This window comes from Gymnoscopelus microlampas, assembly GCF_963454915.1.
Source record: "Gymnoscopelus microlampas genome assembly, chromosome: 10".
Taxonomy (NCBI): domain Eukaryota; kingdom Metazoa; phylum Chordata; class Actinopteri; order Myctophiformes; family Myctophidae; genus Gymnoscopelus; species Gymnoscopelus microlampas.
The window spans coordinates 23,211,739-23,238,768 of record NC_139947.1 but is presented as its reverse complement, the minus strand read 5'-3'; the positions used below and the strand labels follow the sequence as shown (position 1 = coordinate 23,238,768).

Genomic DNA, 27,030 nt, shown 5'->3' with positions numbered 1-27,030 from the left:
ATTACGACATGTATGCAATATCACAGACGTTTTAGGGCTGTAACAACACTACCGTTGGTAGTAAAAATAAATCATCAAGAATTACTCATTAGGGATTAACCAATTTTTTTTTCATCTTACACACCCTCTTGGTTACATCTTGGCTAAATTGCCTCACTGGGAAATATGTTTGAGCAGTCGTGGAAGAAGTACTAAAATGTTTCAACTTATTGTAGAAAATTATAAATATTTGATTGTAAATGTAATTCAATGTCATCATAGGAATGTATTTGCCTTGATTACTGATTGGTTACTGACAAAATGTACAATGGGCACAACAGAACTGCTTCATTGGTTTATTAAGGTTCAGCTTGGATAACATGGCTGGTCCCTCTGTCTGTATACTCAGAAGCATTTAAATTAAAATAGGCACACATGTACAAAATAGTATTTTATTACTTAAATTAAAACAAACTTTCAAGACTTTATGCTGTTTGGTTAGCCCATTGGCTAGTAACAGCAGTAGGCTACATAAGTCTTGATGTGTTTGGTCAAGTTATGGATGTGGCTCAGTCATCCATGGCACTCTTTGGCTAAAGGAGAGTTAACACATTGTAAAATACACAGTAAAATCCTTAGCGATAATCTATCCATTTGTAACTAAGAGTGTACAAATATAACCAAATAGACCTGTAAGGGTCCATTTGGTTAAATTACACTCTCAGAGTTAAATGTCCATCGAGGATTTTACTGTGCAGCGGGATGCTAGCTTACACTGATGACTGTGCACTGTGTGGAGGACAGGGTTTGGTTAAGGGGCGGCCATGAATGGGATTCAGACAGGAGGTGGTCTAGACGCTTGTACAGCTTCTTGGACGGACGCGTCCCACGGAGACATCGAAGACAGTTCAGCATACCGAAGTCTATCAGCATCTGGGGACAAGGACAACAAGGCCTGTGTGTGAATGTGGCACGCGTCTCGCTAATCCTAATGTTGGCACGGGTTCACTGGTAACCAACAGGAAATACACAAGAGCATACAATAAAGCCCATGTCCATCCAGAGATTTGGGATCTGGGTTCAAATTGCATTTTATGTTCAAATCCCCAAATCGGACAGCACAGATTCAAGATTTCTCCATCAAATAACTGCAAGCAAAATCTAATCTCTAGATTCATCAAATAAGATAAACTAAAAGCAACCTGGGTCTCAGGGGAAAGATGTTGCTACCATGGGTGACCTTTCAATGTGTTATTAAATTGAACTGAGTTGGTCTCTAGTGATGGTACTGTACAAGTATTGTAACTTAAGTATGGCGCTTTAATCCCTATATACTTTGCAATACTACGAATGGCAAAGATAATCTAAAAAGCTTGTGAGCTTGTAGATTACCCTTTTCCTCGACCAAAATATATATTTAAAAAATATATATACAGTATATATATAATTGATACGTGTATATGTATTTTTGGGGACAATATAATGACAGGCCCAAAATAGGGACGGCAGGTTGAAAGTGGTTAACTTCCTTCCTAACTTCCTGCCCAGAGACTACAGGGGGAAAAGAGCTTATAGACAAATCTGGTGCAATGCATTGAATGTGAGCTGTCAATTAAACAAATAAATAAATAGTGAAAACACACCTCCAGCAGGAAGCAGAGGACGAGGTTGAGGGCAGCCAGTGCCACCAGCAGCATTTTGTAGTTCATATCAGAGATGTTGTACAGCTCAAGGACCTTCCTCCCGATATCACCAGGATAAAGTACCAGCCAGGTCATCAGTGCAAACAGCACCAGTAGTATACAGAAGAACACCACTAGAGAGAGAGAGACAGAGAGAGACAGAGAGAGACAGAGAGAGAGAGAGAGACAGACAGACAGAGAGAGAGAGAGAGAGACAGACAGACAGACAGACAGACAGACAGACAGACAGACAGACAGACAGACAGAGTTAGTCTTTTGATGGGGTGTTGACTTTGTAGACCCACAATCTTGTGTTTAAACTTTTACACATTAGTGATCAGTTTTCTACAGCTCAGAAGCAGCCTTTCTATAACGGATGCCCTCATAAACATGTATTTTTTCCTTTAGCACAGTACATGAAATAAAATAATAAAAACTAAATCTCTGCTGTCTCTATTAAGCTATGGAAAGCAAAAGTGGCCCTGTAACACAATTGACAGCTGAAATGTAGTGATATTCTCCTATGACAGCAAACAGTATAAAACAAGTTGTTTAAATGGAAATGGTAAATGGACTGCATTTATATAGCGCTTTTCTCCAAAGATTTTTACAATGTATTTCACATTCACCCATTCACAGTTCACACACCAATGCCATAGGAAACCATGCAAGGCACCAACCTGCTCAGTGGGAGCAGTTAGGGGTTCAGTGTCTTGCTTACCATTGTGGTAAAGAGGCTTCTTGTACGGATAGCTTTTGGTAACCACCACAGCCATGATGATGTACTGGTAACCAGAGAGAGCAAAAATACTTGTGTCTTCCATGTTGGGTAGGTTGTCTGTACCAGACACTGTTGAGTTGAGTGGAACAAACCTAGAAGAACACATGAAAAACCTTAAACTAAACATTTGGCACATTTTACAGTTTACATCAATGCCATGGGTACTTCCACAGTAGTCTGGTTGGTGTGTGGACAGCTTTAAAGAGGAACTTTGCCAATATTTAACGTGAATCCTATCGTTTCTTTTGTGAAGAAGCACAAATAACACTTTATTTGTATGCTGAGTGTTGTTTAACTCTGATTTTCCAGCAGTAAGAAAGTGAGCTCTTGACATCCAAGTTCTATGGCAGATTTTCCCACGTTAATTCAATTCAATTGCTTTACACACTAGGACCACAATGGAAATAAGTCCTGGACTTTGGTCATATTCTCGAAATGTTTTAACATGCGTTATGAAATGAATACAAATAAACTAAACTAAACTAAACACACAGAATGCAGTTTCACCTCTTGTCCAAAGCTCAACAGTAACATTACTAATAGGGGTTGCAAACCCTTATTAGTAAAGTAAGTTAATCAAACTAATCAATTTAATCTATTCTAAAAAAAATATTATAAATCTTTTGTAATAAAAATGATCGATTTTAAAATTTAGCTTTTTATCTTTAAAAAAAAAAGGAAAAGAAATGTGCATATCTACAAGCTCACAACACATGGTCAGACTAATCGATTCAGTTAATATAATTAAAAGAACAAAACAATTAAAATATATTTAGATTTTTTTTTTGAAAAACGTGTTTCTCGATTATTCAATTAATCGAAAAAGTCATCGATGGTTGCAGCTGTAATTACTAATGTTGAAAGTGTCTCTGACCAGTCCTGTGAGGTGGTGATGAGCAGAGCTGCCACCTGGCCCAGGACAATGAGGATGGTGTGCAGAAATAGACTCCCCAGGACAGGCAGGGCCAGCAGGCTGGCCGGGGGCCTGCGGGGGTGAAGGTCTTCGCTGGGGCCTCCTCTTCCCATGACAATGGCCAGCAGTGTCACCAGTACCATGTCACAGAACAGGAACTGAAAGTCACCCAAATTGGTCTTAACCTGGATGGGCATAAAAATACAGCCACATGGTCTATTGTTGAAAGGTTATACACCTAGGCAAGTTCACTACTTAAGTCTTATATACGTACTTCATCCAAAGACAACAATTTCTGTACGACTATAATGACATCCCCAAAAATAGGGACGCTAGGTTAAAAGTGGTTAAGGAAATGACCTCAGTGGTAATGTGAGTATAAGGCTAATATGGGAGCGGAGCATTGACTACTTAGTGTTAGAGGAAAACGGCAACAAGAAGTGCATTGCAGTGTCTTTACTGATGAGGTGAGGAAGCGCATGTTGACAGGAGCAGAGGGAACATGACTGTGTGATGAGGATGCTACTCACTGTGTAGCAGATGAGGACGGAGCAGAACTGAATGAGACTGTACAAGGCCATGTATCTGAAGAGGCTGAAGGAAGTGACCAGGGAACATCTTCCCTCCCTGCACACAAAACACATTGGAGACGATTCATTTCTGACACTTTGCCAAGCAGGGCTGGGAGATAAGGACAAAATCAAATATCACCATATTTTTTGAACAAATGCCTTGATATCGATATTGTGACAATGATATCATATTGTTATAAAAAAATCACACCCAGTGTGAAGTGGGCGGTGTGTGGTCATCACAACATGATTCACTTTAAAAAAAGGATATATGACTTTTTTTAAAGTCCATACTGCTATTCATAGGGCTGCACATGTGTCATGTGTTTTCGCTAGCCAATCACAGTCCTGAATTTGCAAAGTCAGCAAATCACATTACAGTTAGTGGTGATGACACTAGCTGTAATGTGATTGGCTGACTTTGCAAAAGTATCGATTTGCATTAACAATGGAAGGGTTAGGGGTATACAATGCGTTGTAGACTATTGGCCAATCACGGTGCAGGATTGGTCAGTGTCCAAAACTCACTTATAGGGGGCGGCTACACCGCCCCAAAAATCACACCCAGTGTGAAGTGGGCGGTGTGTGGTTATCACAACATGACTCACTTAAAAAAAAGGATAAATGACTTTTTTTAAGTCCATACTGCTATTCATAGGGCTGCACATGTGTCATGTGTTTCGCTAGCCAATCACAGTCCTGAATTTGCAAAGTCAGCCAATCACATTACAGCTAGTGGTGATGACACTAGCTGTAATGTGATTGGCTGACTTTGCAAAAGTATAGATTTGCATTGACTGTGGAAGGGATAGGGGTGTAGACTGCGTTGTAGACTATTGGCCAATCACGGTGCAGGATTGGTCAGTGACCAAAACTCACTTATAGGGGGCGGTGTAAAATCACACCCTGTGTGAAGTGAGTGGTGCCTTTGATGAGCCCCGTATTGACCCCCGTATTGATGTTGTCATCAATGTTTGTGGACAGACATACATACATACATACATACATACATACATACGGACACACGGACAAAGTCATGTATAGGAGTGGTTGCCTTCGGCACCACTCAAAAAAGTTTTTGTCTTTTTTTTTAAGTAAAAAAAAAAATCGCACCCAGTGTGAAGTGAGCGGTGTTATTTAAGGTCATCACAGTGATGGAAGCTCACTTTAAAAAAAAGTATTTTTTTTGAAGTGCGTGGTGCTATTTATAGGTTGAATATGAATTTCATCATGCATCTCGCTAGCCAATCACAATACTGAGCAAAGGGTCTGAATACTTCAGCCAATCACAGTACAGCGAAAGACACATTTTCACGACGGATGGGTCATGGGTCCCAACCCCACTTATAGGAGCACATCTTGACAAAATCTACTGACACTGTCTTTGAATTTATACTGAGGACATAAATACTTGACTTATATTGTTTGTTTGTGTTTACCTAATGAGTAGTGGTACACAGCTGATGTTGTCAGACTTGGAGGTGAAAGGTGACGCCACCGAAGCCTCGGCCTCCGACAACGATATCCCCACGTCTGCTGCTCGGAGGGCGCCACAGTCATTGGCCCCGTCCCCACACATGCCCACAAGGTAGCTGCAATGAAACGAGCAGTTAAAACACAGTCGTTGGCTCTAGGGCTCAACAACACCATTATTTCAAACTTTTATCTCGATTACGAAAAAAAAATGACATTTTGATTCTACGACCTACCGTTCAAGAGTTATAGGCCGAAACGTAAAGTGTTCTGTTATAGCGCCACCATGAGGCTGACTGGTGTAATTATTTTTTCGTATGTAGGCCACTGGATTATGAACCTCACCTCCAAGTGTTTTAACTGTAGCCCTTACGGTTTTTGAGAGAAAAATACTTGAATGGGAGTTTATGCATTTTCCCATTCAAGTTAATGGGAAAAATGTATTCACTAATACATTTACATGAATTAAACTATACAACATATCTCTTAGCAAAATGCAAGCACACGTTTCCCGATAAAGCCGGTCGATTTGACATATGGCTCAAGTGTATGCCGCAATAACCACAGGAGAACATGCCAAACTTTTGGGGTTGCTCTAGAAATGAACATACAAAAATAAAGTCCCCCAAGTACTATAGTGTGTTGCCCTTTCGGGCAACCACACTAATTACGATGTAAAGCCTGTTTATACATCATTTATACAAGCTCACAACATGTTGCATCGCAATATGAATTAACCCATTCAATCCGGGGATGCATCTGTGTCATTTTTCAGATTACTTTGGCTATTCAAAAATAGCAGATCTACAAGCTCATATCGCTATTTTTGAAAAATCGTGAAAATGTTTTGAAAATCTTTGAATATACATTTTTTAAAGGGAACATTTTTGACTCAAATCCTTGCTTCTGGGGGGCGGGGGGTCCCTATCACAAAATATTTTGAGATGGGGGTCCACGGCCAAATACATATAATTTTGGGTTGTCCTTGACATGAAGAAGTTTGAGAATAACTGATATAGAAACATTCGTTTAAAAAAAAAGAAAAAAGAAATGTAGGATCATCTACTTTGTTTGCGTTAATACCCACTTGAGTTTCTGCAGCTCCTTCACCAGTTGGGTCTTCTGATCAGGGGCCATGCGTGCAAACACAGCGGTGCGCATCAACACCTGCAAATAACAGTGGGTCACACACACACACACACACACACACACACACACACACACACACACACACACACACACACACACACACACACACACACACACACACACACACACACACACACACACACACACACACACACACACACACACACACACACACACACACACACACACAGTATAATATATACCTATTAACGTTTTATCTATTTAGCCTTTATTTAACCACATAAGCCCTATTTTACACCGTTGCTGTTGCGTGGAAACAAAAACGAAATGTAAAAAATAACCTGTGTTCCAATGGATCCAATATAGTTATTATTTAGTAACAAGCCCTTGTTAATATTTCTCATTGGTTGAATGTTTATAAAACCCTGACTGACCACTTTCACTTAAAAGACATTCAAAAATATCATGGGAGCTTGTAGATTTTTGCTACTAAAAAGGTTGAATAATGCAGTTATGAGGTTTCTGCCCAACGATATATGAAGTCAATGGAGGTCGGATTGGGCTGAAACTTTGGCCAAATATGGAGATGACTGGTGTTATTATAGTTCTGGCGTCTTAGATGACTGATGTCATAGACTGGCTACATGACCGCTGAGATCCACATGGAAGTCACACCGTTAATAGACCCTGTCTTGTTTCTATGTGTGTGTGGTATCTAAGCTAATTCATAATTATTAGTTGTTCACAAGCTAGTAGATCTGCTATCTAAATGCATGACACTGGCACACAACTAAGTATAAATCACCCTTTACCTTTGGTAGATACTCAGGAAAATGGTCACAGAGAGCAGCGAAGGACTTTCCATTGATAGCTAAGTGATAGCCGATACCACTCTGGTACAGGCCCTGTGGAGAGACCAGAACAAAGAATAGCACTGCTAGCTACCTTATTTGAATCCAATGGTTGTGACCTAGTATGCAAATACACACAATATAAAGGCTGTGATTGTGTGATATTACGTGTCACTTATTACAGGTTGTGATGTCAGGCTTATGCTTAATATTTTTCTTGCTGTATGATGAAAACTCAAGACACAGAAGACCAGGTTCTCCTTTTCATCCTCAATAGTATTGTCATGACTTCTCCTTCCAATCTATAACCCAACGGCCATTACAATATGTTGGCACATTATGGACATTTTAATAGTGCACTTCCCCTCTGTCCAGGGAAACCCCTGGGTGAAGGGGAATCCGGTGAAGATGTTTTTCTGAATGTCTCTGACACTAGATTGTTTTCTTCTGGAGAAAGAACTGAACAATGGACATTTTATGGTGTTGTGCAGCTCAAAACATTTTTGAGAGCGTATACAGACAGACCTGAGTGAGGACTTCTACGGAGACTGGGGAAGCCATGGTCGCTCTCTCTCCCAGGTGAAATTTCAGGGTGGGCATGGACTGGGCCGTGTAAGGGGTAGCGTGGACAAATATCACTTTGTCATCAGAGCCCATCATCCCACAACTTCGAGCAACATTGACGGCCGTTAAAATGTTGTCACCTAGGTGTTGAGGGAGAGAAATACCGAAAATTGCCCTACAGTTAGTGCTTGACGTGGCAGAGCGTAATCTCTCCAACTGCCTTTTACAAAGATATACAGTGATATACACGTATTGATGTATGTATTTTTGTATGTATGTATTTTTTACAATGATAATGGTTTTAACTACATGAACCCCCCAGTATATAAAATGCAAATATTCAGCTAAAACAGCTGCTCTACAAGCTCACAACGTGCCGGCATTTTTTTCTATTTGACTTAAATGGTTAAATGATCAAATATAACAAAGTGAACAGAATGCAAATTGCTGTTCTATCTTACCTGTAACCATGACACTGCGAAGGTGTGCCAGTCTCAGGGTTTTGATGACATCTGGGCTCTCTGGCTTCACAGGGTTCTTCATTAACAGCAAACCCAGGAAGTGCATGTCTCTCTCTACTGCCTCCCTGTGGATGGACATTCAGCCAATACTCAGGATTAATCGAAGAAGTGTTCATCCAGTGTCTTGTTTTGTATTAATTTAGCCCTAATTGGGAACCTCATTCACTTAAGTTAAAACAGGACTTTGCTCTCACTCAGAGCTGTGTTTTAGCATTTAGCATTTCATAGAAACAAACAACACAGGATGTTGTATCTTACCGTTCAATGGTCCTCAGGTCAGTCTGCTCATCTAGTGGTTTGTAGCCGAGTGCAAGAACCCTGTAGCCATCGCTTGCGGACGTACGCAGTACACTTGAGAACTGTGCAGGCACTATAAAACAAGAACAAGCATTAATAGCAGGGCGGAATTTTGATACCATAGTGCACTTGGTGATACAAGCGCGAAATTTGGCACAGATGACCTTCATATGACCCTAATTGATAATCAACCTCTGGCCACGCGGAATTCCTAAGATTTCAAGATGGCCACCACCAGTTTTCAAAATGGCTGCAACTGGGCCAATGTGTTGGACTATATCGCTTTGCTGGGGCTTATTTTAATATAAGAGAATATTTTCTGGAGGTATTCCTACCAAGTAAGATAAAAAATAACATTAGGTTCCAATATGGCGGCATATTTTCCAATATGGCTGCCGATAAATTGCAGAAATGTGCATCTGCTTATGGTTCATCCACATGAGCTTGTAGTACATGTATTTGTATTAATTATCATACACAGAATCCATTTATGGAACATTTGAAAGTGATTTATTAGCTTGGTAAAGCTTAGTGCTTACTTTTTGTTTTGTTATTAAGTCATTATAAACACATTCTCATTTACAATGGTGGCTGGGCAAGTGACAGGCCAGTGTACTAGCAACTGCAACCACAGAGGGGTGTGCAGATAAGTCCAAACTAAAAGCATTTTCAGTGTCCAGAACATGCTTTTTTACATCCACATCTTGTCAGCTTCTGGCATAATTTGGCAAACAGGACTGCACAAGAGTGACTGGCCCCATATATGTCCTGTTTGGAATGCACTTCACTTGCATTCACTTCCTTGTAGGAACTACTTCTATGAAGTTCTATCGTACATGAGTACTATGAACTCCTCAATGACTTGCATATGTTTATCATTTATTGCAACAGGTGTTGAACCTAATTTGGAGAAGTTGTTTGCCATGCTGACCTTTTTCCCTTTCCGTGGAAGGACGAAACTGTGTGGCATCCCCTGAATGCATGAAAGAAGCAAAGACCTGATGACTTTGATTCAATAGCTGATGCAATTTCATGAACGGGATCCATCTGAGATCCTTCCCTCCTTCCAAAGGCAATCCACAGCTAATTCAAGCCAAGTCTTTGAACAAGTGAAACTGTTATGTCAACAATGTCAGTATCTGAGGCAGAGCTGCTGAGGATAGCATCTGACACATCATGATTCGCAGCTCAGATACTGACATTGTTGTCATAGCAGTTGCACTTGTTCATATTAAGTAAGTCTGAGACTTATTGTCAGTATCAGCTGAGAACGCAGGGGTCTTATAGACCCCCTGGTATTGCTGAGGTGGAGCGCCACACTCACTGTACCTACTCATACACTGATCCTGATCGAACCCATGACCATGTGATCCGAAGGTGAAAGCTCTGCCGACTGAGCTACCCAGACACAAAGACTTGGCTTGAAAAAGCTGTCGAAGGATCTCAGATGGATCCCCCTTCATGAAAATGCATCAGCTATTGGATCAAAGTCATCAGGTCTTTGCTTCTTTCATGCGTTCAGCAGATGCCATACAGTTTTGTCCTTCCATGGAAAGAGAAAAAGGTCAGCACCTGTTTGAGAAAATATCCCTATATATATCTAAGTTTTTGTATTTATTGGTGAACATATTGAAAAGTCTGTTGCCCTAGCTCATTAAAAAGCTACCAAATCACTTTAAAATGTGCTATAAATTGATTCTGTGTATGGTAATTAATAAAAAAAATACATGTGCTACAAGCTCATGTGAATGTACATTTATGCAATTTATCGGCAGCCATATTGGAAAATATGCCGCCATATTGGAACCTAATATATATATTTTTTATCTTACTTGGTAGAAATACCTTCAGAACATATTCTCCTATATTAAAATAAGGGGAAAATCAAAGATTTACAGCCCCAGCAAAGTGATATAGTCCAAAATGTTGGCCCAGTTGCAGCCATTTTGAAAACTGGTGGTGGCCATCTTGAAATCTTAGGATTTTTGCGTGGCCAGAGGTTGATTATCAATTAGGGTCATATGAAGGACATCTGTGCCAAATTTCGCGCTTGTATCACCAAGTGCACTATCGTGTATTGAAAACGGCAAAATTCCGCCCTGCTATAAGTGAAAACTTGCTGTGAAAATCTATGTGTTAAAAAACACAATCTTCAACGTATTGAGTCAATTTTAAAACTATGAGCTTGACTTGTAGAGTAAGGTTTTTGTTTGGAAATCAATTTTAATTGTCAGTGTTTATGATTATTGGCAATTGTAAAATATTTGAACCCTCAAAATACAATCAAAATGTATATTCAGTCGTAACCTTGTATCAAAAGCTTTGAGGGGGACACAATATTTATTGCAATAATGGATTAGGCTAATACACATTTAATGCCCCCAGGCTATGCTCTCTTAAGTTTCTAACCGGTTTCTTCAAGGCAGAGGCTAGCCACCATCTCTGGAGCGCCTTTGATGAAGGCGCGGGCTGGATGTCCCCCAGGAGCCACTGTCACCACACTCATCCTCTGGAGGGCCGAAGCAAACGGGAAGCGCCGAAGGATGGCCACACCCTCACTTATAGACTGATGGGAGGAAGAACAATTGTGACAAACTCTACAGAACAATACATATATTGTTGCTGTCGGGCAGAAACCTTGTATGTCCAAAAGCATTACTTTTCAGGAAATGGATAAATGAACCTGTGTTCCAATGTAGTTATTAATTAGTCACAATCTGTTGTTAATACTTTTCATTGGTTTAAATGTTTATAAAACCCTCAGATAGACTTATTCGTTTTTAATAAAAAGAAATAGGCAATCTTCAAGCTCACAACACATCACATTGTGACGCGTTGTGAACTTGTAGATCGGCTATTTATTGCTCATTTTGTGTTACACTGTAGTGTGACAAGGTAGGGCATTCATTTACGGAAAAAAAAAACATTAAAAGTTGAAATCACACTCACAACGCCTGCAGGCTGGAACTCCTGTGCAGGAGGTCTCATGACCGCTAGAACTCTGTGACCTCCGAACTCCGAGTCTAGTGCCTTTTGATCTCCCTCTGGTTCTGTCAGTTCCTAGAGGACACAAGAGTAAATGGAGTTAATCACAACCACGATGTATTTTAACTAAGAGCTATTTTATACTGCGCAAATAGCAGATCTAAGAGCTCACAACAGACGTGTTGTGACAACTTGTGGGCTTGCAAATCGCGTATTTTTGCTACTAGAGGTTCGGGGTCCGACGCGGTCCTCACACCTACGTTGTAGGATTTTCAACTTTTTAAAGCTGCAGTGCATAACTTATTTTAATGAATAAAACATTACTTCAACCAATCTGTATGACAGAGTATGTTAATACAATAGCGTGCGGTGATTGGACGTGGTCTCACTGCTGAGACATTTAGATCCTGTGGTAAGGTAGGACCATGCACTGCTGGTTGACAAGAGGTACTGTATGAAACTCACATCGAAATAACTATTCTTCCCAAGCATGTGCTCCGTTATAGCTCAACAGTCCATTTTCAGTGCTAGTGCAGAGGAGCCGGGAACGAATCCCAGGTAGGACATGAAAGGTACGCAAAATAGGGACGCAAGATTGAATGCATGAATCAAAGTCGGTTGAAGTTTTTCAGCATCTTACCCAGCCAGTGGATTCAATCATCTTTAGTTCCAGTGGGTCTCCCAGGGGCTGGCCCCCCAGCAAGGCCACAGTGTGACTACAGGCCAGGGCAGAGATCATGGGCCCCGGGGCCAGGAGTCTGGGGTCTGCGACTAGCTCTGAGAAGCCAGTCTGCCCTGCCTCAATTACACCCCACATATCCAGACCCTCCTCTGTCAGAGTTCCTGTCTGGGGAAACAGGAGCACAAAGAGACAGTGGTGGGTGTCTGCTCTGAAACGACTGCTTGGTAGAATAGACCAAAGATACACCAATACACTAGTAGTTATTTACTGCTAGTAGATTTAAGTTTGAGCAGGGAAAAGCTAGGTATACTGTATACATTTGGATAGCTTTGGTACATTGAAAGTTGTCCATATTGAGATTAAAATTACATATTTCAACTGCAAACAAACAGATTCCAATAATGTTAGTACTGCAATTGGCACCAGTATATGATATCAGCCGAGAAGAGTTTTATTTTCTGCAACCTGACCCCGGCCTGATGGGCCCCAGAGTCTGATAATAGATACAGACTGGATTTCAGATTATTTTCATACCACTAGTAGGGCCTCGATTAGGAATCACACCTTAAGTTAAATCGACTATAGGCACATCACCATTCTTTTTGTTTATCAATCAAAACATTTAACAATTGTATTTGTTCAAGCACATTGTTTATGTTGTTTAAAATCTCATATCTCTGTTACAATGGATCAACTGCATTACAGATGTTTCCACAACAAGCATGATCATAAGATTGTATGAGGTATGCATCAGGCTCATTAACATCTGACAAATCCTGTATGCTTCCTTCCTGCAAGACATATTTTGCTGAGTTATCAGTTATGTGTTTTCCACACATGATCTCACCTTGTCAAAGCAGAAGAGTGAGATTTTGCCAGAGATGTTGATACGTGGAGGGCTGATGCAGAAGAGCCCCTGCTTCTTCAGCCGGCTCTGGGCGTAGATGGTGCCCGTGGTGATGGCAGCTGGCAGGGCTGGGGGCACCACGATGGTTACAATGTCCAGGGCCCGGATCACCAGCTCCCCCACAGACACCTGGGGAGGACATTGTGCATCGACATTTTGCTGTATAGAGCAAAACAACTCAAATAGATCCTTCATCATCAAAACACATCAGTTGAAGAACTATGATACTTACATTGGATCTGATGAGGACCAAAATGCTGTAAATTGTGCCAAGCAAAGCTTTAAAAAAGAAAAGAAAAAACATTTGTGTCAAAATTATTAGAACAAATATGCCTGTCACATTGTTCAGGTTTTCACAGTGAGAACATAATAATAGAAATACTTTTTATATATTATCCTTATATATAAAGGATTCTTGGGGTCCGTTTCTATTGCTTTACACAATATTGAAATTAAAAAACGCTTATTTAGCATTAGCATAGCACCACATATCTTTTATTTGGGGGGGGGGGGGGGGGGGGGCTTTTTATGCCTTTATTTGATAGGACAGTAGGTTGACAGGAAATGGGGAGCGAGATGGGGAGTGACATGCAGCAAAGGCCATCGGGATCGGGACTCGAACCCGCGACACACTGTTAGGCTACACTGAGCCTAGGTGCTTGGACCAACACCACATATCTTTTAGTTGAATACGTAATTGTATTTATTCTGTCTTTTCTTGCCTTTATTGATAGTCACAGTATAGAGACAGCAAACAGGGAGAGAATCGGGCAAAGGTCCGCCCAGCCCGGGAATCGAACCGAGGACTCGCTGTCAGGCACCTGAGCCTATGTGGTACACCACTCTGCAATCGGTGCACCAAATACTCAATTCTGATTGGTCAATCAAGGCATTTTGTAGTCTGTTATTTTTCTATAGCAGACCTCTATTCTAACAAACTGCTGTACTTCCTTTGTTTGTTGCTATGAAAGTTGAAGCTTGTAAACTAGTGAAATCATTTTCAAAACAATATTTTGTGTTAACTTGTTGATTTTAGTCTATGTACAGTAGTAGCTGTGTACAAAGCAGGATAACGTACAGTGAGCAGGTCATCCGCTTCGCATCTGTTCTGCGTCTCCCTGCCGGGGTTCATTTTGCCATACCGGTACATTATATCTTATACCATATTCCTTGACCCTGACACATCAGAAAGAAGAGCCCACGCTCAGATTCAGCTCTTACCCACAGCACCCAGGAAAAGCAAGAACTTGCTGGCATCTCTGTAGAAACGGAAGTCGACAGGCTGAGGGTAGAGAATGGAGCTAACCAGGTCACCTTTAGCTGTGGAGAACCCTGAGGGGAGAAACACGCCCAGATACACCACAATGACGTGGCAATGACATTTGATTCCAGCCATTATGGGGCTTTATTCTCCAAATGCGAGCATCATCTTAGATAGTTTCACAGCTGTCATTTATTCTTATCTCTGTGCTAGAAACACTGGTGTATTCAAATCTAATGAATAATCGGAAATACCACCAAAGCACTGAATGAGTTATAACAGCAATTCTCAACCTGCCACAGATTCTATTCGGCAGCTGAATTGTTAAGTTTCAAGCGCATGCTTGTTAAGTGGTCACATCGGTGGGCCGTAATCGAGAAAAGGTTGGGAACTACTGAGTTCTAACACATTTTACTATATAGAAACAAAACTACGTGCGCTTACATAAAAAACAAAAAGAGAATTGACAGCGTAATGCTTCACACGGGACCAACTCATTGGATGTTTATGAGGTGACACGTTTACATTTTTTTCCAAAATAAGAATACGTTTTTTCTTCTTTGGTCTAGAAAGGTATGCCCCATCCTCTCTTCTTACCTGTGCTTGTGACCACAGCGATGGCTCCGACACCCCCCCCAGACTTGGCCTGGATCACTTGTGTGCCACTGAAAAGGGCGTGTCGCCGTTGGGTCTCGGAGTTGTACGTTGCATCGCTTGCTGGCAGTGGTGTTTTCATCACAGGCACACTTTCACCTGGACACAGAAATGGGCAGCTTGCTGTGTGTTGTTGCTGTTTTTTTAAATAAAATGTCAACTTCCTGTTGATTTTGATATTTTTATTAGGCAGATGCGTGGATCTGGATCCAGATCTTCAAATAGTCAAATCAACAACAGGAAGTTGACATTTTTATAAAAAAACATTCCTTTTACTGGGTTTGGTGATGTTTCAGAATCCAGTTTGTTTGCATTTGTTTACGGGCTAAAAGAGCTCCTCCTGAGCCTCTTCACTGTACAAAGTAAGTGAATGGGTAGCTTGTATTTGATTATCAATATCACATTTTTGATTCCTTGCCCACCTTTAGAGTTACATCATGGCAAGGAAGGTAACTACACAATTCAAACCTCTACCAAAGTGGTCTTCAACCTGGTGTCCCTATTTTGGGGATGTCATTATATTGTAGGCCCAAATTTTCCAAAACGTTCAAAAGTTTGCACAAAAAATATTTTATTTTTTTCAAAATTAGAGAAAATACAAGCTACATCTTCTCACTACTTTTGTGAGACACTGTCGTACAACGAAAAAAATAAATAGTTCTTTAGTGGTTGAAATGGCATCCGACCCAAAAACAAATTCAGAAGTCTTTCAAAAGAATTCCATAAAAAAAAAAAGAAAGAAAAGAAATTCATTAATTAGAGCGGATTTATTTGTTTTTAAGAAGTAGTGAAAATAGCAGATGTACAACGCTCACAACACGTCTCAAAGTGATGAGCTATTGCGACGTGTTGTGAGCTTGTAGATCGGCTATTTTCACTAGTTTGGGTCCCGGGGAGACATGGCATATATGAACCACACATTGTGTTGTGAAGGGTCAGTGTGCCGGTGCTTACCAGTGAGCATGCTCTCATTGACCATGCACTCCCCTGCCAGCAGGGCAGCGTCACAGGGCAGCAGCAGTCCTCCCTGGGGGATGATGAGACAGTCGCCTGGTACCAGCTCCACTGAACTCACACACTCCTCCTCTAAATAACACACAATTGTTAACAAATTCTATTTCCGAATAGCCGAAGCATAAAATATGGCTTAAGTGGACCACATAATAACCGGCTGTATGAAACTCAAGTTACAAAGACTTGAAAATTGCTTGAAATAGGTAATCCAACATAGTATTTGTAAACTTTTTGTCAAAGTTGTGTCGTCATTGCATTTTAATGAATTTAAAACAGACAGTGATCTGAAAAGTCTACCCAAGGAAATTCAAGCGTGCACAACTTCAAAGGTCATGGATGACTTCAATTACAACGCAACAATGTTTAATCAACAATGACTCAATTATTCAGGTAACCGGTAATATTTTAAAGACTAGAAAGAAAATGTAAATAAATGTTAAATCTATAAATCAGTGTTTATGTATGATACATATGGCTGAAGCTGTGAATAGTTACATATAGACAATGACATGTATTGATGGCAGTATGGTCCTTTAAGTAACGTAGAAACAATGAATAAGCAATCTTAGCAAGAATGCATGAATCAATATATAAGGTCAATGAAAATAAACTAATAAATAAAAAATGTATCATCTTCTAAAATAGTGAAAATGCTCAACCAAAAGTGTACCTCCTGAGCTTCTCCGAATGGTGACATTGGTGATGAGTTGAGCCATGCTACGGAGAGTAGTTCTTTGCTGTGGAGACCAGAACATGGCGAGGCGTTTTAGCCAAGAGCAAAGAAACAGCATATACACTACAAAGCTAAATGTCTGTTTATACAGGTATGGTCTCAGAACAAAAAGGGAAGCATGCACATCTCTATGAAAATTTGCAGGTGCTGGACTCAAAAATACACACCATAGAAAGAAGAAGAAGTCTGCACACTATTGGAGCTCCAGCGACCAGTTTTATTTTGGGGCTCACAGCTCTGTGAGCCTCAAAATAAAACTGGTCGCTGGAGCTCCAATAGTGTGCAGACTTCTTCTTCTTTCTATACAGGTATGGTCACAATAGTTTTTTTTTTCAATAGTATTTTTATTGATTTTTCTTTTTTTACACAAAGACAAAACAAGACAAGACAAGACAAACAGCTCAGCTCAGACACGTTATAAAAGGACAAGGACACTGATACAAATATATGGTCACAATAGTTAAACCATCATCGATCTTAAAAACACCCCGTGGCTCCTGGCTATAGGGGAAGATGTTTACCAACTTTGGTCTAATTAACCACATGAACCCTATCGTCCCTATTTTGGACATGTCATAATAATAGGCGAACATTCAGCAAACAAGTATATAGACCCAGGGTTGAAGTGGGTAACTACCAAGGTGCTGAAGGCTTACCTTGCGGGTCTCATACAGGGAAATACTGATGGATAAGACTGAGATGAGAAAGATACAGGAAGCATAGTAGTAATAATGATCAACAGTCCACAGGATAATGCTGAAGACTTGGAACACGTAGAATGGATTAAGGACCTGGACCAAGACATGAAGACAGGCAGGGAAGAAATACATGAATCAGATATCACATAACACCTTATCAAGTGTACAAATCAAATCTTCAAGTTAATCCAGCAGGTGTTAGCTTTACAGTTAGCTTCCAAATGTGTTCTTTATGTTCAACTGTAGACAGCATTACACAGCATTCTCTGTTTTACCTCATCAACCAGCAAACCCATGTAGGACTTCACAGGTACATCAATAAGGTTGGGCCCATAAACCTGCCGTCTGAAATAAAATAAAAACATAATGAATGATGGAACAGTGAAGGAGCGGAGTTGTGCAGAATCAAAACATAGAAGGATAGAGACAGTTCATCTTGGTCAAATAACTACTTGCCTTAAGCTTTGCTCCAGATGATTGAGGCCATCTTGGAAGCGGTACAGATCATTGCAGGTCCAGTCCTCATTGAGGACACTGTAGACAAAGAGACAATATTGTAATACTGTAGTAAAAAAAAAGAAAGCAGTGGTTCTCAAACTTATTCATGTCAAGGACCCCCAAATTGATATGTATATGTAACATTGAAAATGTTTTGTGCCAGGGAAGAGAAGATTTGTGAATTCATTTTCCCAATACTTAAAAATGTTCAACGTGCTGCACTGAGCTTGTATATATGCTATTTTTGAATAGCCAATGTATTAAAATCATTTAAAATGGTTAAAATGATTGTGATGCTGTAATAACAAATTTTGCTGGGGACCCCCTGGAGGGGATTAAACAAGGCCTGAAGCCTGAACATGTATCCTGAAGCTGTATCCTGAAACGACTCCTTAAAAGGGATTAAAACACCTCTGTGGTCATTGTCATGTCTACTCTGCCTTTTTGACAGTTCAACTTCCAACTCAAGAAAGCAAACGTCCCTGGTTCTGTTAATTGAAAACCACAAATTAATTGAGTTATTTCATGTATGAATTTCATGGAATTCATGCATGGAATTGATGCAGTATTGTTACAGAAAGTGTTACAGAAAATTGTAACATAATTGAATAACTAATCAAACTAACTAATCAACACAATGCAGTGTGGGCTTTAAGATCTGCTATTTCTGAAAAGTTTGCATATTTTCATCCACAGTAGGGATGTCAGGTTGAAGGTGTTTAATGTTTTAATTAAACTTTTTTGTTTAAGTGAGCTCACAAATTCCAATCATGCTTTGACAATAAAGTATTGAATCTTGAAGTTTTTAACCTCACTAATCTCAGACAAATTAAGCATTCTAAAATCATATTATAAAAAAGGACTAAACAGTCAAGGTTTTTTTTAATGCCTTGTCATTTTTGCAGAAAATAAGCTCAAAATGTTCCTTCGCATACTCATCTTACTTCCCATGTTGTGGTCATTTTCTATATTTGTTATTAACGGTTAAAATGTCCCTGTTTTTCACAATAATGTTTAGACCCGGGAGAAGTGGGCAAGTCCTGAATAGTCAACAGTACCTAACACGACAGAAGGCCCCCTTCCTGGCCAGCCAGACATAATGGAGTCCCTCAAACGCGTAGTAGCGCATTAGTGTTTTCTGGAAGACAAAGGTACAGACCATGTGATTCTAGGAAGAAGTCCTCTTTTGAAGGCAAACATTTCTACCGCTCCACCTTACCTCATCTTTGTGGAGCTGGACGGTGTCTCTCCATTCACTATCCTCCAGGTCTTCGATCAGCTCCAAACTGAAAAGGGACGAACAAATGTCACTGGTGCTGTCTCCGGTAGGGCTACAACTATCGATTATATTCTTTGCGATTATTCTATCGATTACTTTTGCGACATTTTGTATATATAGTATCAACAAATCAATTAACCACTTAAGCCCTATTTTACAACGTTGCTGTGCAAAAAATGTGAAAATAGCTAAGATCTGCAATTATTCTATTATTTTTTTGCCTATAATGACATGCCCAAAATAGGGATTGATTATTAATCTATTATTTTGTAGCATTATTTATTATTTTTATAATCGATTAAATAGATTAGTTATTTAACTGTTGCACCCCATGATTACCTAGCGCTGGGCGATATGGACAAAATTACAATATTTTTTTTAACCAAATACCTCGATATTGATATCATTGTGAGCTTGTAGATCAGCTATTTTAGCTATTTCCCAAACCTTTTGAACATTGTTTTAAGTATAATATAGGGTGTAAGTGATTCAAACCAGGAAAAGACAACTCTTATGCTATATCATGATATTAGGTCATCCAAAAACCCAGACATTATCTAGTCTCATATCACGATATGAACAATATATTTCCCAGCCCTGTGATAACCCCTAATCCCTTTTCAAGTTGAAAATGTCAACATCACTCTTATTGGCTGTGTACTAGGTTGTGACTGGTGGAAGTCACAGAGCTGACCTGCCTTCCTCCAGCTCTTTGGTCGAGACCTCCACAACATGCCGCTGGCCGAAATGATCCTGTAAGGAAGAGAGATAAAAGCACAACACAGCTACTGAAAAAAAAAAGCGAGAGAGAACAGCTACAAAATGTGAACAATCAAATGTATACTTCATACTCCTCAATGCTGCTTTCCCCCCCGAACATAATAGTCTTGTACAATATCAAAAGTGCTTAGTTTGCATCAGAGCCATAATTAGATAAACCGCAATAAGATCAACAACGGCTAGCCTTAAAAAAAAAACTGCTTGTCACGGTTATGGGTTAGTGTTGATAAGCTAGTAATCCTCTCACTCTCAGTAGCAGGACATCTGCCAGGGCCAGTGGACAGGAGGTACAACGGGCAAGGACTGCCAACCGCGGCCACCAGTGGAACAGGAGGAACAGCAGGCCGAGAGACAGCAGGCTCCCAAGTCGACACAGCCACACGCGCCAGCGCACCCACCTATACCCCTGCACATCCTGGGAGCAAGGGGTGGGGGGGGGGGGGCAACATAATAAGAAAGCGAGGCAGGAGAGTGCCACAATGGAGTCATGTTCATTCACTGAGCCAGCGAAAAGGGTTATCAGCACCCACTTTGCATGATAGAAGCAGTGCGCACAGATTGTCTATGCCAGTGCTTTTTATGTTTGTGCCCAAGACACACGTGACACCAATGAACAAGTCAAAAATCTTAAGGCACACTGTATTCTTTGTGAAAATAGCCGATCTACAAACTCACACCACGTTGCACTTGTATCATGATGACGTATTGTGAGCTTAATGTCGATCTGCTATTTATGATTTTGTTAAATACATTTAAAATTAGAAATTTCCACCTATGCCTGAAATAGGGACACCAGGTTAAATGTGATTGAAATATATTTTTAGGGTATAGCATTTGCCTCTGTATTGGGAAAATACTGATACAGTAAATTAAAAAACGATATATAGTTGTATATTGCACTGGCACAGGGACTTGCTCACACACACACACACCAGTGTGCCTCTGCCTACCGTTCAGAAACGGTGTGCTGTTCTATGCTAAAGCACAGAAACTAACAGAACCCATCATTTCAACATAAGAGGATATATGAGGGTCTCTTACCATGTGTGAGGTGGGGCCGAGGATGGGGTTATGGGTACTAGGTGAGGGAAGGCCGCTCTGCGGCTCCACCACACAACCTATAAACAACAGGTTATAAGCTATTAATGCCATTCAACTTTGCAATTGGATAAGCCACATACACACCCAGTAAGTTAAAGTTAGGGTAAGTGATATTTTTTGTCTAAAACAAAAAGTTTTGTGTTAAAAGGTTAAAAAGGTTAATAACAATATTGTGATAGTAATCATTGCTATAGAGTGTTTGTTCAGTAACAGGGGGTTCCCTGTCTCTCCAGCTCTTTAATAAACATAAAATACATTTTCAGGTAGGTGACAACATTTCAGCTCAGGAGAGAGTACCCATTTATCAGCTTCATTTTGATAGTGTTCCAGTTCCAATTTTGTCTGCTCATTTCTTTGTGTCATCACTTCTAATTTAACTTGTTTAATCTGTATCCTGTCCAAGTTCTCTATTCTGATTGATTAAAATGGATATCCTGACCTGAATTAGCATTTTCTGTTTACTAAAGAGGTGGAGAGACATGGAGACTCCTGTTACTAAATAAACACTCTACAATGAGTACTATCAGAATATAGAGCTATTTAACACTTATTAACCATTGAAAATCACTTACCCTACCTTTAATATTGTCTGAACAACCACAGGCTATTTGATACAAATGAATTCAAATGTTGGCTACAATGGCTACGTAAACCATATCTTTGGTGTGCTGTGTGCACTAATAATGTGTTCCAGAATCCAGACCAAAATTAAAAATGAATCCACAAAAAACAAAAAAGGAAATGGTGGTTAAGTGATCAACAAACCGAAAATGTTCTTTAAAAGGGTGGTGAAATGGTCAACAATCAATCAATAGTCTGACTTAGGTGGTTAAATCATAGGTTTTAACATTCATTTTGACAATAACATTCTGCTGGGGTTTCATTTGTCCCACCAAGTCCACTATGCTTTTGACGTTTCCCCGTTCATCTATGTAAGCATATAGTCCAAGCTTTAATAAAGTATGCATCATTTTGCATGTGGTAGAAAATCACTTTAATACCTTTCTCCTCGCAGATGAGTAAGGCTGGGAACTAGGCTACTTTAATACTGAGTTAGTCGAGTTGTATTGAGATACGCGGGTCATCATTACTTCAAACCAAATCACGTTTATTTATAAAGCACAAAAACAACTTTCATTGTACCAAAGTGCTGTACAGAACATTTCATCAGCAGAACAAAACAAACAATAGTAAACAACATACAGAGGCATACTAAACAGTTCATTAACAACGTATTGAACAGAAACAATAAGATAAAAGCCAACATATCAGGGGGATTCGAATGCTTGAGAGTGAAACAGGTGTATAAAGGCGCCCATGCAATAATGCAAAACATACGGTAGTACAGCTCCACGAAAATCACAACGCTACTGACAATCTAAGCTGACAAAAAGCACTTATAGCCGTATAATGACTCATGTTTTAAGACAAAAGCACACGCTGCTAGTGCTTACCGTCAAATAGGAACCATAGACCTGCCCCGGAAAACACAGATCTGAACAGATCTGTCTGGGAGAAATCCCTACCCTACCTGACCTGTTCCTCTACCTGACCTGTTACTGGTGCTGAAGGTACTTTATGCCTTCACAACTGGGGTGGAAAAAGTACTTTTTCTTTTTTACTTAAGTGAAAGTATCAATACCGCAATGTACTCTGTTACAAGTAAAAGTCTGCGATTCAAAATGTACTTGAGTAAAAGTAGAAAAGTATTGGTATCAAAATGTAGGCTTTAAAGTACCAAAAGTAGAAAGTACTCATGTAGAATGTCCAATTTCAATTTCAATTAAGGACACAATTATACTATTTAAAAAATGTAACCTAACTTAGTAATGCTCTGAACTTATGATCAACGTATCTTGCTGGTTTCCTTATTAGGTAAAAACCTACCCTATGCGTCCCTGCAACCTGTGTGCTATGTCTGTGTGCGTTCGGCTGACACGCCTTTTTTTTTTTTTTTTTTTTACAGCGGGGTTCACGCCACGCCCACCTTTGCTAGTTCACATCATATCCATTCAGAAATAGCAGATCTACCTTTTTCGGCATGCGACACCGTGATATGAAGAAGTAAGCTTTAATCAGCCTTCAGGAGGCTGCAATTCGAAAATGGCCCCTGTCTAAGTCTTAACCCACCCCCCCCCCCAAACCCACCCCTCCCCATTGTTTTTCTTCTCTTGTACATATTTTTCACTCTTCATACCAGTAACCTGTAAGCCATAGATATTCAACTGGCGGCCCGCGGGCCACGTGCGGCCCGCGAGGAGCTTCCTTGTGGCCCCTGGCCATATTCCAAAAAAAAAAAAAAAAAAAAAATCATAATTATTATTTATTTTAACTTTGATTTATGTTATCAAAGTTAAAACAGTACAAATTATTTATCCTTCATTAGTTCTTGAAAGGCCATCTTTCATTGGAACTTAACTTAGAACCTTAAATAGAACCGAATTAGACCCGAAAAAAGGTTGATTTATATTGGTCAAATAGAACCGAATTAGACCCGAATTAGACCGAATTAGACCCGAATTAGACCCAAAAAATTTCGCATGGGGATCATCTTAAACAAGCTCAGTGCTTAATTAGTCTTCCAGTTTAGTATAGACCTTGTATTGTGAATTTGTACTTCCATGTACTGTTGTTCTCATGTCTTACTAAATAAAGTACATCAATCAATCAATCAGTCAGGCTTAGAAGGTAGGCTACTGGATAAATCAATTATGTTCCAATTAAATACACTTCACAATGTCATTCCATACACTGGTGGTGGCTATGCCATGATGCAAAAACCTCACAGAGGCGGGTGATAAACGATTTAATGATGATGATAATAATAATAATAATAATAATAATAATAATAATAATAATGATAATAATAATAATAATAATAATAATAATAATAATAATAATAATAATAATAATAATAATAGTAATAATAATAATAATACACTTTAGTTGAATAGCACTTTTTAAAACAATTACAAATCACTTCACACACTCAGCATCCAAAAAAGAGAGAGAAACAATTAAAACATGCATACAAAGATAAGAACACAAAACAGACTACAATCAGGTAGTGAAACCAAGCCTATAAAAGTGCGTTTTATGGTTTTAAGAAGTGATTTAAAAGAGAACACTGGGACCATTCAATGAGGGACCATACCATCACAGGGATATAGCATGTTAATGTTAGACTATTTGTGAAAGGCGGTAAAACCAATTCCGCCCCTCAGTTTCATGACCAAATAACGTTAGACAAAAGCAACACACATTTATTATCCAAGTGATGTTAGACATATTAACTTTCGTCATAGTACTATTAGGCCTATGTAAAAGTACACAATAACATTGTCAGCTTTAGTAAGACAATTTAACCCCATTGCAGGACATGATTTAAGTTTCTATCACATAATGATCCACCTCCCATTAAGAAGTGTCAGCAAAATGTATCAAAGTCTTAGCTAAAACTTTTGAACCCACTTTAATCCTATCTGTAAAGCTGAATAACTCTAAATTGCCAGATTATTTACAAAGTTTCAGTGTGACTCTATTATTTGTATATTATCTCCTACTCAGCAATAAGCTGCTTATCAAGGAGGAATTGAGTTCCCTTGACAAGGCTGGTGCCTGCTACTGTAAATGCAACACAAAATATATCAGGTTTGCATAAACACTTCACTGGCTTTTTGGCATGGTGTAAAAAACAAACTTAATCATTCATGTGTTTTGGCTATCTGGGCTGGAACAAATCTTGAACTTTCCAACTATTTCTAACTTCCAAATAGACCTTCACACCACACCATTGTGGAACGACATCACAGTATAAGGTCATACTTTAGACAAAAACCTATGTATTTGGTGACGTGGACTTCAACTGCACTTTATTTGTCACACAAGTTTACAGTAGTACAACTTACCCACAAATGAAATAATAAGTTACATTTAAATAATAATATCAGCAGACAATATCAAATATATGAGTGTACTTAAAGGTCTCTAAATAAAAGACATCACGTAGCACTTTTCAATAACAGCTATTTAGAAATACCAAGTAGGGCATAAAACATCTTGCAGATAAGAGAGAACCAAAAAGAGAAAGCAATAACTTTCAGTTGGGTCTTAAAGGAGAAACTGACAGGGGAGTACAATTCTGCCTTTCAGGCAAAAGGGAAATGACAGAGCTTAAAAAACACCAGACTGTCATCTGAGCTGAAGAAGCAAAAACACCCTGAAAAATGACCTTTGCATTAACTAAATGTCTGATAGCAACATATGCAATAAGCTATGCTGTACTTTGTCATTTCAAGTAGGCCTACTAATAATGATGAATCAACACAAAAGTGGGACCAATGTCAAAACTGGTATTGGGCTGACAGTTGAATTATGAATATTCTTTTGCTGGAGAATGTGTCTTACATAGCAAACTGTTCAACTTACTTGTCAGAGGTAATAGATATGTTGGTTATTTTGGTCAATAACAATGAATAATAAATGTGTTATAAGAAATGAATCTGATCAAGGTATCAAGCTGCCACTTGAAGCATGTGTATTCTTTATACATTCCACATATATATATATAGCCTACTGAATATTTGGGGAATTTACTTAACAAAATATTGTAGCTTCAAACTGCTTTCAGCACATTTATGATGCTCTAGCTTTCTATGGGCTGCAGGAAGAACATCACAAGTCACAACACTAACATTAGGTCTACTGCTTCAGGACTGTCTGGAATGCATAACTATGTCATACATGTTTGTTAAGGCCTAATTAATGACATAGTAACAGCCAGTGGTGTAAAGTACATTTACTCAAGTACTGTACTTAAGCATCATTTTGAGGTACTTTTACTTTACTGAAGTAGTTCCAATTTTCAATACTTCTACTTCTACTCCACTATATCTGAGAGGCAAATATTGTACTTTTACTCCACGACAATTATTTGAAAACTTTAGTTAGAAGTTACTTTGCAGATTACAAAACATGCATTAACCTTTAGCCCTATTTTATACATAGGCTATTTGAAAATAGCCAATCTACAAGCTCACAACGCGTCATGATGCGTTATGAGCTTGTTGTAACTGCTATTTTCAAACATTTTTGTACTTTTACTTTTGGTACTTTAAGTAGTCCTATATTTTGATGCCAATACTAATTTTGAACACATAGGCCTTTTACTTGTAACAGAGTATTTTCATATTGTGGTATTGCTACTTTTACTTAAGTAAAATATCTGAGAACACTAGAGTGTCTTGTCATACTATGATAGTATGACAAGAAAGACATTCTAGCTTCTATAGCTTCTACAGACAGCTTGTTATATGAACACACAAGCAAAACTGTGTAGTTTCACCACCCCCAAAAATATGTTCTCACCCTAGCCCGTGGTGGTGTTACCTTACCTTCAAAATTGCACCTTGCCTGCACAACTTGTCCCCATGCCTTATCGATCAATCAATGGGTTCAAATGCTGTATAACAGTCAGAAGGGTGGAAGCAACACTGATCAGACTCCAAGCATTCTTACCATGTCTGTCCATCCTGTGGTCACTGTGATGATAGTCCTCAAGTTACAACATCTGCTGACACCATAACTAATGTCTTGTTAAGTGAATAGTCATAAAACACCGACATGAGAGCTTCTTATTATAGCCCATCTTTGTTATAGCGATCGTTCCGCTACACGGTTTGCTATCTCATAGGAG

General features: G+C 39.3%; 1 protein-coding gene across 3 annotated transcripts; it reads right to left on the bottom strand.

The window, feature by feature from the left end:
• Nucleotides 1-417: 417 nt before the first annotated feature.
• atp13a2 (ATPase cation transporting 13A2) lies at nucleotides 418-27,030 on the bottom strand. Of its 3 annotated transcripts, none has more exons than XM_084068578.1 (29): nucleotides 26,853-27,030; nucleotides 21,276-21,352; nucleotides 20,482-20,649; nucleotides 20,149-20,207; nucleotides 19,395-19,461; nucleotides 19,234-19,313; nucleotides 18,134-18,211; nucleotides 17,953-18,022; nucleotides 17,636-17,770; nucleotides 16,917-16,983; nucleotides 16,187-16,318; nucleotides 15,176-15,331; nucleotides 14,539-14,649; nucleotides 13,550-13,596; nucleotides 13,258-13,446; nucleotides 12,369-12,575; nucleotides 11,693-11,803; nucleotides 11,153-11,309; nucleotides 8,705-8,816; nucleotides 8,387-8,511; nucleotides 7,887-8,065; nucleotides 7,323-7,415; nucleotides 6,488-6,567; nucleotides 5,367-5,519; nucleotides 3,886-3,982; nucleotides 3,317-3,540; nucleotides 2,383-2,534; nucleotides 1,623-1,795; nucleotides 418-912 (listed from the first exon to the last, which is right to left on the bottom strand). In XM_084068578.1, the coding sequence occupies exons 1-29, from the start codon at nucleotides 26,863-26,865 to the stop codon at nucleotides 745-747; spliced, it is 3,480 nt and encodes a 1,159-aa protein (XP_083924704.1). In that variant the 5' UTR covers nucleotides 26,866-27,030; the 3' UTR covers nucleotides 418-744. The 3 variants fall into 3 exon arrangements, with proteins under 3 accessions (XP_083924704.1, XP_083924706.1, XP_083924705.1); XM_084068580.1 differs by lacking the exon at nucleotides 26,853-27,030 and adding an exon at nucleotides 26,729-26,742; XM_084068579.1 differs by lacking the exon at nucleotides 26,853-27,030 and adding an exon at nucleotides 22,790-22,889.

Excerpts from the sequence above, each read along its gene's own strand:
- atp13a2 (XM_084068578.1), bottom strand. Across the intron at positions 2,535-3,316 it reads ATCACCACCTCACAGGACTG|GTTTGTTCCACTCAACTCAA; the intron begins GTCAGAGACACT and ends GTGTTCTTCTAG. Across the intron at positions 1,796-2,382 it reads GAAGCCTCTTTACCACAATG|TGGTGTTCTTCTGTATACTA; the intron begins GTAAGCAAGACA and ends CTCTCTCTCTAG.